The sequence below is a fragment of the Lissotriton vulgaris genome, chromosome 10, assembly GCF_964263255.1.
Source record: "Lissotriton vulgaris chromosome 10, aLisVul1.2, whole genome shotgun sequence".
NCBI lineage: Eukaryota > Metazoa > Chordata > Amphibia > Caudata > Salamandridae > Lissotriton > Lissotriton vulgaris.
Window position 1 is genome coordinate 1,107,505,081 of NC_141698.1, and position 15,243 is coordinate 1,107,520,323.

At 42.8% G+C, this 15,243-nt stretch overlaps 1 protein-coding gene across 1 annotated transcript in view; it reads left to right on the top strand.

Annotated features, from left to right (window-relative positions):
* The window catches only part of LOC147689399 (vomeronasal type-2 receptor 26-like), a 204,468-nt gene extending 189,665 nt beyond the window's left edge, over positions 1 to 14,803 (top strand). Inside the window, exon 4 of the mRNA XM_086940081.1 lies at positions 13,896 to 14,803. Within this exon, the coding sequence (XP_086796207.1) occupies positions 13,896 to 14,803 (908 nt within the window). The remainder of the gene's footprint in view (positions 1 to 13,895) is intronic.
* Positions 14,804 to 15,243: the final 440 nt, after the last annotated feature.

Sequence of the window (15,243 nt, forward strand, 5' to 3'; positions counted from 1 at the left end):
ACACTACGCCCACTCCGTGGCGTAGCGAAGTTGCCTGCCACCCGCCTCCCTCCCGCCCTCCCGAACAAAGCTAATTTAAGTATATGCGCAAATAAAAATAAATAAAAGGCACTTACCTTATCCGCTGCGTCCCGGGGCGCCCCCTCTGCTCGTTCACGCCGCTGTCTTGATAACCAATGCGCATGCGCGGCCGCCCGGGCATGCGCATTTCTCGCGAGAAATGCACACTGGTTATCAAGACGGCGGCGTGAACGAGCAGAGGGAGCCTGGGGCGCAGCGGATAAGGTAAGTGCCTTTTATTTATTTTTATTTGCGCATATACTTAAATTAGGTATGTAGGGGAGGGGGCATGCTGCGCGAAGTGGAGCTACGCGATGTGCGAAGGTGGGCATAGTTTCTCGCCCACTTTGCGTAGCTTTGCGTAGCCCCACTACGCATACTACGCCCAGGGTTAATCAATATTGGTGTAATTTAGTCACACTGCAATGTAAATCACAGAGCCTGTGGGGAGAGGGTTAGGGTTTGTTGAATAGTTGGGAAGGGGGTTTGAGGGAAAGGTTTGACAAAGACAAACACTACACTTGGACAACACACAATCTTGGCAGCCGACCATCATGAATCTGTTAAGGGAGAAAAAGGAAATGCATGCATGATGATGATGATGACTTGAATTGATGAGTAGTACTAGACTAGTAGTACAGGGCAGCAGTATATTATTAAGTAATATTATTATGTAATTGCTTGGCTGTCTGCCCCAAGAGAGTTACATTCAATTTATATTCTGATGTAATGGAATTCCTTTTAAAGCTAGCAAAGAAAATTGAAAAATATCTTTTGAAGTCAAATACATGCAAACATAAAACAAACATCAATAACACACACAGTCATAATGATTGAACAGAAAAAAATGAATCAAATAAAATGATACTATATTTACGGTCAAACTGGTCGTTGCATTTCGGCATTCCTCTTTGTCCTTCCTTGGACTGTCTGCCTATCAATCTTGGTTGCCTGCCTGGCAGATGCAGTTAGGTAAGGTAAGTATGAGTCATTTTTCCCAGTATAGCATAGGGAAAAGTCTGACCTGTAAGTGTAGATGGAAAAATAGAAAGGATATTGAAAAATCAAGGAGAAAAGTAAAGTTATACTGCATAAATTATGGAGGAGTGTAACAAGAAATCTTTCAGAGGTGGCATGGCTAAATCATGTCTACTCTGTTTCCAGCAGTTACCCCTAACAACAGGAGAAGGCCCGTCCACCCAACTTCCACTTAGCGTAGATTTTGAGCCAGACAGCACTGAGCACACATACACACACACACACAACAACATAGCATTTTCCAAATTAAGTAACATAGTCAATGCACTGCTGTCAGTCATACCACCACACTCACCTCCACCACTACACAGACATTTAGGTCTAGTGTTGTTGTTATTTACATTTTTGGCCACTGCAGGCAAACGCCCACATTTTTTATCCCATTAATCATCTCTGATCCTACTGACTGACTGATAGTCGGTATGGTTATCATGGTGTCCAACTCTGTAATGTCCCAAGTGAGTCCAAAATCAATAATGCAATGGATCGGCCTGCAGCAGTACAATTTTGTTATTGAAGAACAAGAAGGGAAACATTGTCATGTGTCGTTGTTTTTGTGTGTAGATAAAATACTAGTAGACATCATGCACAACAACACAAACACCAATCACTCAGAGTCAGCGTGCAATGTATACCATCATTTACCTGTTCTTCCAGTGCTTTCCGTTAGGCTCGGAAAGGAGGATAGATAAAGTCAAGTTCTTTGGAGGGACCTAACGAGGCAGATACACATTTCACATTTGTTGTACTAGTATCCATCCAATGTCTGAATTGAGGGAAATGGATTTAGGGTGAGTCATGAGCAGGACTGGGAGGAGTGTACTTACTTCTTCACTGACTGCACACAGTTGCAACTCCAATACGGCAATACATGAGTAACATGGTGGTGATGGATGTGTTGTGATATGAACCAGAAAAACAATGACACACACAAATAATAAAAGTAAATAATATTCCTTAGCTATATTTTTTTGGGGTGCTTTGTTTGAGACATCAAAGCAAGAAAGAAAGTAACTCAAAAGCCTAGTTGTCAGGGAAGTAGAGCTCGTCCTCAAACTCTGGTGGTTCATCCAGAAGTAGGTCATCTAACACATTACTTCCATGACCTGGGTCGCTGTCATCATCTTCCTACTGTTCTACTTCAGGTATGGTGTAATCGGGTGCTATAAAGTGCTGATTCATTTTGATCATGGTTAACGTCTCCACATTTTGGGGAAAGAGACTGGTCCTTCTCACTGCCAGAACGGCACTAGCAACACTGAAAACACACTCAGAAGAGACAATTGTGACATGGCAAGCCAGATAGTTTATCGCCAGCCTGATGATACTGGCCATTGGCGCCTTTTCCCATACAAATACAGTAATGGTATTTGATCAAAGCAGACCTCTGTTGGGTCATCCAGATAGGCCTGGACCATCTGCTCAATGCTCATGGGTGCTCTGCTTTGCTTGACCTCTTTTGCCTTCGCCACAGCACTGGACATAAGCCCTTGCTGTAGAAACCATTCCTGTGCCAATTTTGGGGCTGATGCTCCTGTTCCTGTTGTTGTTGTTGGTGCTGTTCATGGTGTTGTTGGTGGTTTTGCCCTCAGGCTCTGAAGCTGAACTTGAAGCCGGCTGCCTTGTTGTTGCCTAGAGTAGTGGGCCTCTCATTCCCGGCTGTCCTTTTTCAAAGTGACTGGCTTCCACACCTATCCAAGTTTTGTATTTGGCAACATCCCTGGCTGAAAAAAGAATGAAGGTGTGTAGTAAGGGTTTGTACCATGGATCCAGAATTGTGGCACAAATGTATTGCTTGGATGACGCAATGCCTCTTTGCACCCTTGTATTTTCAGATAAGCCAAGGTTTAAGCTCTCCACCAACTCATATGCTTCTTCTTTTTCCTCCACACCTGCGTACATTGCAGACACTCCCTTCAGCTATTCCTTTAGCATGTGCAACAATGGGATAGCTTGGCCCACAGTGTAGTCCTCCTTGCTGACTTCTCGAGTGAAGAACTCGAAAGGAAGTAGCATCTCTGTCAGGCATATAACTTGGCCCCATTGGTCCATCTCAATGATCATGAATTTCACAGTAGAAACCCCCTTTGCATGATATATTCACTGATTGGTCTGTACTGCTCAAACAGACGTTGAGGCATGTAATAAGTTGAGTTCCAATGTTTTTGCACCTCCTGGATGAGTGCTTAAACTGTCATTCTGTTATCGCGTTGAATGATCCTTAGCTGCTTCCGGGCTTTAAAAGAAGGGCTGAAATGTGTACAGATTTTCTGCAGGTGGTCTGTAAGTTGCTAACTTTTTCTTCATTTTTCAGAAAGTCGTGGACAATGATGTTAATTCAGTGTGCCAAAGACGGGACCCTGAAATAGCTACCATCTGCCATGGCCTTAACTATATTACTGCCTTTGTCTGTGGCAACAAAACCAATGTTAAGACCTCTTGTCTGCAGTCATTCAAAGGCCTTGCTGTCAAAGTATTCCAAATTCTTTGCAGCAGTATGAGATTTCTCCATGGTGAACATGGCTACAGTTGCAATATTTCCGAGCAGCATTATAAATCTCAGCTGTTTCAACAACTTCTGCTACAGATATCTTTCCTTCAAACCCTTAAAATACATTTCCAGTCTGCAGTGATGCACATGTGATCAGTTGCTTGGCGGCTGGTCCACATTTCTGTTGTCAAGTGGATAATGTGAACAGCACTCTGCTGCAAAGCCTGTCCCGGCAATTCAAGCGCGTCATGATGTAGTGCTGGAACAGAAACTCTGGCGAAATAGGACCAGTTGGAAATCTTCCATTTCGGGCCGATGGCTGGCGCAAATTAAAGAAAACCCACCCCTTCCACGAAAGAAAAGGGAGGAGGTCCAGCGCTAACATTTTAGCCAGCTTCGCGATGTACAAACGTGCCATTGGGTGACTGCCTTCGCACTGCCCCTCCGACCTAAACATGCTGATAATGGTAGCCTGGATTTATTTTGTTTCTTCTGCCACTGATGCAGGTGACTTCTTGACGCTAGATGTTAGGCTCAATGCACGTTTTTTTCATTGCTGTACTCTCTTGCCTTGGACCTCTTGGTGTCCCAGCCTGACGCTTGTGCAATTGCGATGTTGCTGGTCAGGATGTGGGTGGTACCACTGCACTGCTGGGGACAAGGCTGCTATGTGTATCAGAGAAAATGTCTCCCTCTTGTTCACCTTCCACAGTGGGTGCTGGTTTTTGGTTGCTAAGGTGCACCTCCACTGGATCGAGTGGTGTTTTCTCAGGTGCACTGTTTGGACTCTGGTACCATAGCCTGTACCAAGCTTACCCCAACTAACACCTTCTCCACAAAGGAACATATAGATAGCAATGTTCACCAACTTCTTGCTAACCAAAAAGTCCTAAACTGGGAGGTCAATTTACTGGTGCTGCTGGTGCCACTTGCAATGTCGAATGAACTGGTAGGTGGGCATGAGATTTGACACCCTGCAGTACCTACTTCTATTAAGGTGGTTGTGGTGGATGCAGGTCGCTTCTGGTAAAATATATAAGGTTGAGATGGGTATGGTGATATTATCTGTGTTGGTGGTATCCGTGCCACATCCCTCACAGCAATTTGGGATGGGAAAATGTCGGTCTCCACTGGGGTAGGGGGTTTATGGCCACGATGACTGGCTCATCATAACCTCCTCTTTTACATCTATATCCATAACTCTAAGCCTTTCTGGAACCTTAGTTTTCCCTGGCCTTGTATTGTGGCGTGTCTCACTCTCAGACTGAGGTGACTTCCAAGTGACGACTAGATCATCAAAAGGGGGGCTTGCAGAAGACGTTGATGGACTAATCCTCCTTTTTATTGCTGGGGATCTGAAAGACAATAGATCTCTGAAAGAGTGGCTTCTCTTCTTGTTTCTATGCAGGAAGCTCGATCTCTTGAACTGCCCCTACTTCCGGAGGAACAACTACTATTGGGGGCGGGGGTTGCAGCTGTTGTTGCCCAATTATCTGAGTTCCCTGCATTGATTTGGTACTACTTTGCGATAAGTCAATTTCAACATCACTGCTCGTTATGCTTTAGACTCATGATTAGACTAGCTGCCTCTGCGACAGACATGGGCTTCGGCCTAGGTCGCCACTGCTGCAGGTACAATTTTCAGTTTCCCAAAAAAGGTATTGGGCGACATACAGGTCTTGGTAAGTGGCAGGGCCTTCTTCTCACTGTCGACTTTCTTGGTACTGGACCTGGTACCTTTCTTTGGTGCCATCTCCAAGAAATCAGCAGCACACAATGGCACAAGCTGAAGAGATTTCTGGGATCACACGTCACTTGACGTCATGCGCAGCAGAACTTCTGTCTGGCAGTACAATGGGTGATGTTGTTGTCTCCTCTTTTGTGCACCTGAAAGCAAAGAAGAACTTCAGTGAAATGTGGCATTCAGTGTTGTGGTTCAATTACTACTAGTACAAACAAACAAATATAATATATAACTTAGTGTGTTGTCACACTTGTTAGTGTTATTAATATTATTAAATGTACTACCTTGGTTATTAAAAGAACATGACAATACAGTGAAGCTATTTGTGAGACTTTGACAACAAGGGGTTTCATGGTGTACTGTACACTCAGGAAGGATAGGAAAGAAGAAGAACAACAACAAAAATACAAATGTAATGGAACTGGTTTGGTATTGTACTTCACGTGGGATGAAGCATTCAGGGAGCTGCAGCTGACAATGGATGGAAGGAGTAAGCCAAGAGGAACAAAGGAAAGACATGCAGGCCTATTTCAAAGGCACACTAACTACCACCACAAAATGGCCCCCAGTCACATGGTCACTCACAGTCACAACAAGCAGGAGGCCTGGAAAACAATGAACTCAAGCAGGCCTATATGGACATGGGGAGGCTCAGCTAAGGAAAATGCTGGCCCACTATTACAAACACACTCACATACTGGCCTTACAAAGGAGGCATTCTAAACAACACAGTTTAATGCGACAATGCCGACACGGAAATGCACAGGGATAAAAAAGGTTTGCAAGTCACACAACAACCACACATGAAACGAAGTGAAATACAAAAAAAAAACATTTTGCATTTCCATTTATTGCCATTCATGCCCTAAATGATGTTTAAATTCAACTGATACCACATAAACAGTTGCTTCATGCACCCATGAGTTCTGGGTCTGTTGGTTGGAAAGCCCATTGGCAGACAATGCTACATAGTGAATCAATTCAAATCAATGATATTGCAAATTTATTAGAAAATGCAGTGAACTGTGCTGCATTTTTTGCAGGATAAAAGAAGAAAAAAATGCATGCAAAACAACAACAAGGCATGGCCGCCACAAAGAAAGCTTGCAGGCTTAAAGCAGTGGCATACTGGTTGCCTTCACAATATGCCTGCCAGCCACATGGCAAGGCCACACCACAACAACAAGAAAGGGAAGACAGACAATGTAGGCCTATGGTAAAAGCACACGTGCTGCCTTCACAAAATTGCCACCAACCACATGGCTAGGCCACACCAAAACAACAAGAAAGGGAAGACAGACAATGTAGGACTATGGCAAAAGCACACTGGTTGCCTTTTCAAAATGGCCAACAGCCACAGGGCCCCTCTACCACAACAAGAACCAGTAAGCCAAGAGTAAAAAAGGAAAGATGTGTGGACCTATAGCAAAAGCACACTAACTACCAGAACAAATGGCCACCAACCACATGGTAACTCACAGTCACAAAAAGCAGGAGGCCTGGAAAACAATGAACTCAAGAAGGCCTATTACTAAATGGCCCCTGGACACACAGAGAGGCTCAGCCAAGGTAAATACTGGGCCACTATTACAAACACACTAACACTCTAGCCAGACAAAAGAGGTATGCTAAACACCACAGCTTTAACACCTTCGAATCTCATGACGAGCTCAGCTCATCATGAGCCACCGTGCTGGTGTGCTCATGACGAGCTGAGCTTGTCATGGCCTATAGAACGCTCGCACGCTGGGCTAATTCCCCTGCTGTGCAAACGTTCTAAAGAAACGGGTGTGGTCATGACGAGCTCAGCTCGTCGTGAGCACACAACCATACCATACAACCAATTACCATACAACTCATAATGAGAGCCCAGGTGTCATCCAAGACAGCGCTTTGGATCAGTAGTTGCTACTGGATGTGCTCAAATCTAATACCACTGGCAATGACATTCAACAGCTGTTTCAGGGATTCTGCACAAACACAGAACTCTGTGCAGGAATATGGGACCTTGGTGTATATGGACTGATTCTTCCCACCACTTAGTACCCACGGATCCAGGACCAACTAGCTATAGTGTCTCACTTGCTCCCCTACTCACTCCAAGAGAAACACATGATTAGACACCCCAGATCACAACACTCCCAGATCTCTCTGGAATCGCTGTAACAAGATACACCTTTTCGCCCACTCTCTTGTACTTGTCCACAATAAGATTTGCCAAAGACGTGAAACTGTTTAAAATATTTATTTTAACCAACATGCTCTAACATGCAGTGTACGTGTCACAACAAGCAGGAAAATGCATAGTACAAATATAGTCAGCATAGCAGCAAGTCCAAACATCATGAAGGCAGATGTCATCATTAAAAGACAATGGAGAAAAGACTATACTGCCTAACCTCCCTCCCCTTGCTAAGAAGAAGTATTATTATATAATAAAAAGATCTCAGCCTATAGATGGTAAATCTAAATCATAGGTGCTGTCTCTCTCTTCTCCGTGGAATGGTCCCTCTCCAAGTGTGTCTCACCTATTCCTTTAGCCTACTAAAAAAAACAGTACGCTGTCCAATCAACAGCTGCATCAGTATGTTTTGTCTAAGGGCTAAGGTCAGGCCAGAACAAAATAACAAGGGGCATTGCTGTTCGTCCTTGCACCTAATGGTCAGTCAAAATCCCAGGAACCTGCAGAGAGTGAACACAGCAATGAGTTCCCATGTGAAAGTAGTTATTGAAATATTGCACAAAAAAAGAAGTGTAGTAATGTGTGCAAAAGCAGCAGTCGGCTGCGAAGAGCTCATGCTAACTTAGTGGAAAATGACAATGTCCCTATGGGCCACGTGACACAGCTGTGATTCATCTCACCTGCGAAATGGAGCAAAACATGTGGGTTGCAGTGTTAGCCTCAAAACATGAACTTGCTGTACATGGAGTAACTGCAGTTACCTTCATACAGTAATTTTTCAGGCAGCCTGTAATTCGAACTTAGAGGTGGCTGAGAGGCCAGTGAAGCATACACAGACAAGCACAGGGGCACTCATGCATACATACATTTGCACACACACCCGGGTCCACACAAATACACTTGCAAATGTTTACATTTCTGCACACAAGCACCACAAACTGTGCTACCTTTCTTAAAAGTACCTTTCTGCTTGATCTCTTCATGTTGCTCTGGCCTACCTTGTCTCTCATCCCACTCAGCCAAAATCTGCTGATGATTGGTGCTCCTAGGAGAAAGGAGGAGCTTTGAATCTCCCAGAGGAGGAGGGGGTGGCAAGTGTGTTTGACCGGCAGGATGGAGCAAACAGCAGCAAATTTTATGACAACCTTTCTTATTTGAATATTTTTTTCATTGTTCATTAAAGTTACTAAGGTATATTTGTATCCAAATTGCATTGTGGCTTTTACTGTGTATAAATTGGTCTATTGTTTTACTGGTTTTATGAAATATATATATATATATATATATATATATATATATATATATATATATATATATATATATATATATATATATATATATATATATATATATATATATATATATATATATATATATATATATATATATATATATATATATATATATATTTTTGTTTTTGTAAGTTTTTTAAAGATGATTGTCTCTTTTGTATTGATTGTATGGCAATATGCTATTGTTTAACTTCAAAAATTGGTATTGTCCTAAAATGATGAAATTGGGTTGTTCATACTTTTATGATATTTTATATCGAATAAAGTCATACAACAACAATTGCATTATTAATTTGCTTTTAGATATTTACTTGTTTGAGTTTTTTAGTTTTCTTACTTGACATCTAATACTAGTTTGTCAACACATGTTTATCCCTTTTTTAATATTGTTTGCATGGACCTTAAGTCATTTATCTCTTAATAGTATTACATTGTGTATGTTGACTCCTGCGCTCCTAGCCTATTTAAGTTTTCACATGAGACTTGGATGAAGCTACTAAACAAAATTATACATTAATTTTCACAATAATTTCATAAAATGCCTTAAACACTCACTTTTGAAGGGAGACTTTTTAGCATACCAGTCAAAACAGAGCATCCCACCTTTGTGACTAAGGGACAGGTCTGAGCCTACACTATGGGCCAGATTCTGATGTGTTTTGGAAAGCTGCCCGACAAAATTAGTTCGGAAATGATTTCCAACCAACTCAGATCGGGAGAGGCCAACTGACCGAGTACGATGCATCCGGATGCTTCCAGATACTATTTGGTTTGACTCCCATTAACTTCAATGGGAGCATATGTACCTAACCGCATTGTAATTTGGCCCTCAGTTGGAAAGACACGTTCCCGATCCGATTTGGAAGGAGCAAATGCTGTTAGGAGATATTTTTGACTCTACTACTGGGTATCACCTGGCAGATGACCATGCCTGTGACTCTTCCCTTCCTCTTTGTCACCTCCCTTTCTATGCTTCAGCCAGTCATGTCTACTTTGGTGAGACCGATAAGCATCTGTTTAAATTGATGAGCACATTGTTGCCCCTGCCATGCCTTGGCACATTCAGCAGTATGAAGGTACTGTTTCACCTTGAGGGCACATGAATCATAGTAATGGCAGGAGCTCCTAATAAAAGCATAGCAAACAGTTTTACACAGGATCATTTGGAGAAGAGGACCTTGCAAGACTCCTTGAGAGTTGTGGGGCTCCTGAATCTAGAGGCCAATGCAGCCCACCAGAACTAAATTACCACAAGTCTATAACACTGAAGAAATTCCCCCTACAGAGTCCCATTTTCAAGAAGTGTTGCAGAAACAAAAAGTAGAATATATTATTTGCATTCATAAAGTGTGAAAAATCCCTCCTAAGTGGGTCTCTCAGCGCCTATGCACTCTCAAACATGACATCAATACCAAAAGGAATTAGAAGAGCCAAGTTTTGAGGAATTCTTTTAAATTAGCAAAGTCCGGGAAGGCTCGTATGGACAAAGGTAACTAGTTCCAGTGATGGGGCCAAATATGAAAAAGATCTGCCCCATATGTGACAGTACAGATATGGCTGGGTTGAAGCAAGAGTTGCCCACTGGATCTGAGGTTGCGCATGGGTATATAAAACTGTAACTTCTTCCGTACCTAGAGTAGACTGTTTCCAAAAAGGGACTTATGTATGAGACCAAGGAGTTTAAAAAGGGTGCACTTTTTTAATCAGGAGCCAATACAAAAATGTCAATGTGTCAGTGTGTACTCCAAAGGGGAATGGGAAGTCAAATTGCAGATCATGCAGGCAGATGTGTTTTGTACGACATGAAGTCTGGTTAAGAGAGCTTAATTTGCCTCAACTAGAAAGGCATTTCCATAGTCTAGACGACATACAATAAGTGCCTCAGCAGTGTATTCCCTAGACTGAAGAGGTAGCCATTGAAAAGCTCTTGTGAACAGTCACATAATTCCAAAGCAGGTCCCAAAGATAGAATGTACTTGTTCTTTTGTAGAGATGATATCATCAATCAGTATGCCCAGAATTCTAGCTAACTTTTTTAGATCAGGGCCTGGCCCCAGTTCCAGTGGCCACCAGTCTTCAGATCAAAAGAACAGAATTTCAGTCTTTCCTCTGTATAATTGAAGGCAATTGGAGGACATCCAGAGGGCTAATTTCTTCATACATTCCCTGAAACTGATTTTAGTAGATTCAGGAGGTTATTATAAGCTGTGTGCTGTCCGTAAATGAAATTACTTTGAACCCGCAAGATTGTATCACTTAAGGCCAGGGGTGCAACACAGATACTGAAAATGGTTGGGCTCAAAGATGAGCCCTGAGGTACTCCCCTGTCGAAGGCCAAACTCGGGCTTTTCCTCCAACACCAACCTCAACCAGTCCTTGGCACTGGAACAAAATGTGAGATGTTATAGAATGCTGCTGATAGATCTAGAAGTACAAGCTTGGCTTCATCAAGGAAGGATCTAATGGTGTCCAGAACATCCACCAGTGTAGTTTCTGTACTTTGGGAAGCCCGACAACCAGATTGAGAAGGGTCTAGCAGAGAGTGGGTTTGCAAGAAACACATCATCTGTTTGTTAACAACAGACTTCATCATTTTTCAGCGAAAAGGAAAAAATGATACTGGTCTGTAATTTGCAAGGTCTGAAGGATTTGCTGCGGGTTTCTTTACAATAGGTCTCATCTTTCCATTTTGTGTGAATGTTTTTCATATTCAGGGAGTGATTAAACAGATCCATAATAGTAGGAAGGAGTCCTGGGGCTAAGGTCTCCAGGAGCACGATTTGATATTTTAATCTGGACCAAGTTTTGTTAAGGGGAAACTACATCAAAATATTCCAGAAGAGTGGGATGATTACACGATGAAGAAGCAGGTGAAGTCCTCCGTGCCTATGTGGGACCATTTGACAGAGAGGCATAAAGTTTTGGAATTTGTTCTTCAAAACGATTGACAAGGTCATCAGAAAGAGACTGAGATGCTGGGATAGATTGAGCACATGTCAAATGTTTGGTAAATTAATTTACAATCATATATATATAATTCTTTTGTCACGTTTCCGGTGTTGATAATTCTGTCCACTTTATGGGACTTCCTAGTTATTTTGATGTTTCTTTGGTAAATGTCTACGGCTGCTTAGTGACTTGTCTGCACAAGTTTGATTGGTTTGCGACTTGTGTTCCAACTTTCTACAGACTGCTTTTTCTGCCTTCAGAGACTCTGAGAGCTAGGGAGACATGGCAATATAAGTTTTGAGGTGGGTCATTTTTTGGGAGTGATGATTTCTAATGCCTGCTTCCTCAAAATACTTAAGAGGAAGATTAATATATCTGTGAGTAATAGGGAGGGAAGCAGTAAAATATGAAGTAAAGTACTGGAGACACCTTTCTCCATGGTTCGACTTTTCTAGGTGCTACGGTTCTGAGGTCTAGGGATTCTCCCACATGGAGATGAAAATTGATAGAGAAATGGTCTGTCCAGATCTTAGGCATTGGAGATTCGATCTGTAGGTTAGGAGAGTTTGTGAAAATGAGATGCAATGTGTGCTCATCTTTGTTTGTTGGGCCTACTACATTTTGATAGAGGCCTAATGAAATGACACTGTTGCTAAGGTTTATAACGTTCACTAGTGTTTGAGAAGAAGTAACACATTTGCAAAAATCCAAAGTTTGCCTGTGCTCATTTCCACAGTGTCCAAACATATTAGACTTTTGTGGTTTATAGTAAGATATTTACCTATATAAGGGGCTGAATGTTTATAGTGTAAATGTTATTTCAAGCAAAAGAGATCTGTGCATTGAGGTACTGGGGTTCAAGAATGAGGAGAGGAGTCATTTCAAGATCTACTGCAGTGGAGGGGCCTTGATGTTTATGAGGCGCACATAAGGTCAGGAGATAAGATTGAAGAACTGGGATAGTCACATAATGTAGCAGTAGGGGTAGCATTTCCAAACCAGCAGTACCAGTGAAAATACAATATGGAGACTTTATCCAAGCAGTAGGGGCAGCATTTCCAAACCAGCAGCACCAGGGGCCAGACTGATGTTACAGGTGCAGCTACACGATCCCTTCTCTGAAGACAGTTGTAAAATTCCATCATAATCATTAAAATCTGGGTACTATTTTATTACTTGAGGACATGGCTCTGTGAAAAGGAGACACTTCCTGTCACCTGCGTGCATGCCCCTATTACAGACCATTACACACTCATGCATACTTTTATGTAGTCAGGAAGAGTGTACACACATTTTACAGACAGTGGGGGTCAGTAAAATACAGGGGTGGCACAGTTGGCGGGGGTTTTGAATAAAAAATAAAAAAACACTTACTTGATTTTGCCCACGTCTCTCCCACATCAAATGAGTCTATTCTGGGGACGGGAAAGCACCCAGCCTCCTCACAGCCAACGACAACACTGCAATGCATTGTTGTGATTGGTAAATACCCAGAATCCCCTGAGCCAATCATAACGCTGTAATGCAGCATTGTTATTGGTCTGAAAACCGTGGTTCGGTGCTCAACTAGAGAATGGGGTCCTGGCCATGTTCTACATGCAGGCCGTAATGCAGCCTGCATAGCAAACATGCAAAGCGAGCATGAATGTTTGGCTGGCCCGGTCAAACATTGATGCACACTTTACAGTGTATACAACCACTCCTCCTACCTGATGTCAGGGGAGCCAAGCCTCGCCCCGCTCTAGCCTGAACATACAAAAAATAAAATGAGAATAATTTCAGTTATGATCATTTTATTTTTTTGTTAGCCTTAGCGGAGGAGCCACCAGCCAGTAATTCTGGTACTATTCCAAGGTTTGAGAAGGATTGTCTAACACGCTCAAGAGTTGGAGAGTCACCACCTCAAGCTGTCAGTTGTTCATCAGACTGTCCTCCTGGCAGCTTCTATGGAGATGCTTGGTCAATGTGTTTTTGATAATGTGTAGTGTATGTCGCACAGACAGTACACCCACCTACAGGTGCATAGCTAGCCATAGGACAGGTCATAATAACATCACTGTATCATATTCCATTCATCTATATCATTTTCCCTACTTGAAGGCATCTTCTGTAATACTGACCAATGTTCTTTTCATGTAGATATGCCAAACTGCGTATCATGCCCTCAAGACCAGTGGTCCAATCAGAAGAGAGATTCCTGCATTCAACGGGTGGTAGAGTTCCTGTCCTATGAGGATCTGCTGGGAGTTGCCCTAACCTCCATCACAAGTTTGTTCTTCATCATCACTACTGTAGTGCTGGGAAGCTTCATTAAATACAGCAACACACCTCTGGTTAGAGCCAATAATCGGAATCTCAGCTACATCCTCCTCCTCGCCCTAATGCTGTGCTTCCTCTGCTCTTTTTTGTTTATTGGACACCCTTCCAAGCTGTCCTGTCTTTTCCGTCAAACTATCTTTGGGATCATTTTCACTATTGCTGTTTCTACAGTTTTAGCAAAAACTCTCACAGTTATCATTGCCTTCAATGCCACAAAGCCGGGCAGTAAACTCAGAAAGTGGGTGGGCCCTCGATTGTCCATCTTTGTAATGCTTGGCTGCTCAATGGGGGAGGTGGTGATCTGCACTGTGTGGCTCCTTCTCTCTGCTCCATTTCCAGACACTGACACCAAATCAGAAACTGGGAAGATGATCCTACATTGTAACGAAGGTTCTGTTGCTGCATTCTTTGCTGTGGTTGGTTATGTGGAATTCTTGGCTCTTCTGAGCTTTGTTGTTACCTCCATAGCTAGAAAGTTACCGTCTACATTCAATGAGTCCCAGTTTGTCACCTTCAGCATGCTGGTGTTCAGCAGCGTCTGGGTCTCCTTCATCCCAGCGTACCTGAGCACCAAGGGCAGGTACATGGTGGCCGTGGAGATCTTCGCCATCCTTACTTCCAGCTCTGGACTGCTAGGCTGTATCTTCATCCCTAAAGTCTACATCATCCTCCTTAGGCCTGAGCTGAACACCAAGGATTATCTAATGGGAAAACAAGTAAACACCTGAGACTTCTAGCACAATAATGAGTGGCAAATGATTGACCTGCAACATTACCAAGTACAGAATATTGGATAGCATGGTGTCTTCAATGTAGGTATATATAAGTGTGTATTTACATTTACTATTCTTGACTTCACATCTATGTATCTTGACAACATATATGTAATCAAGGCACATCGGTGTAGAGTTAAAAATATTAAGGGGCTTATTCAAGCAGGTTTTTCGTCGCCCTTTCGCCATGCACCGGGGCCCAAGGGTGATGCACAACCTCTGATTTATCAAGTCACGCAAGCCCACCTTGCTTTGGCCCGAGTGGCTTGATAAATCCAGAGAAAACAGTGCAAATCACTGCATTATGTTACTCTACCATGGGAAGGCACTCCATGGGTGGAGGGTCCCTCGCATCCACTCATTGATTCTGAAGTATTCCCATATTTATCATTACT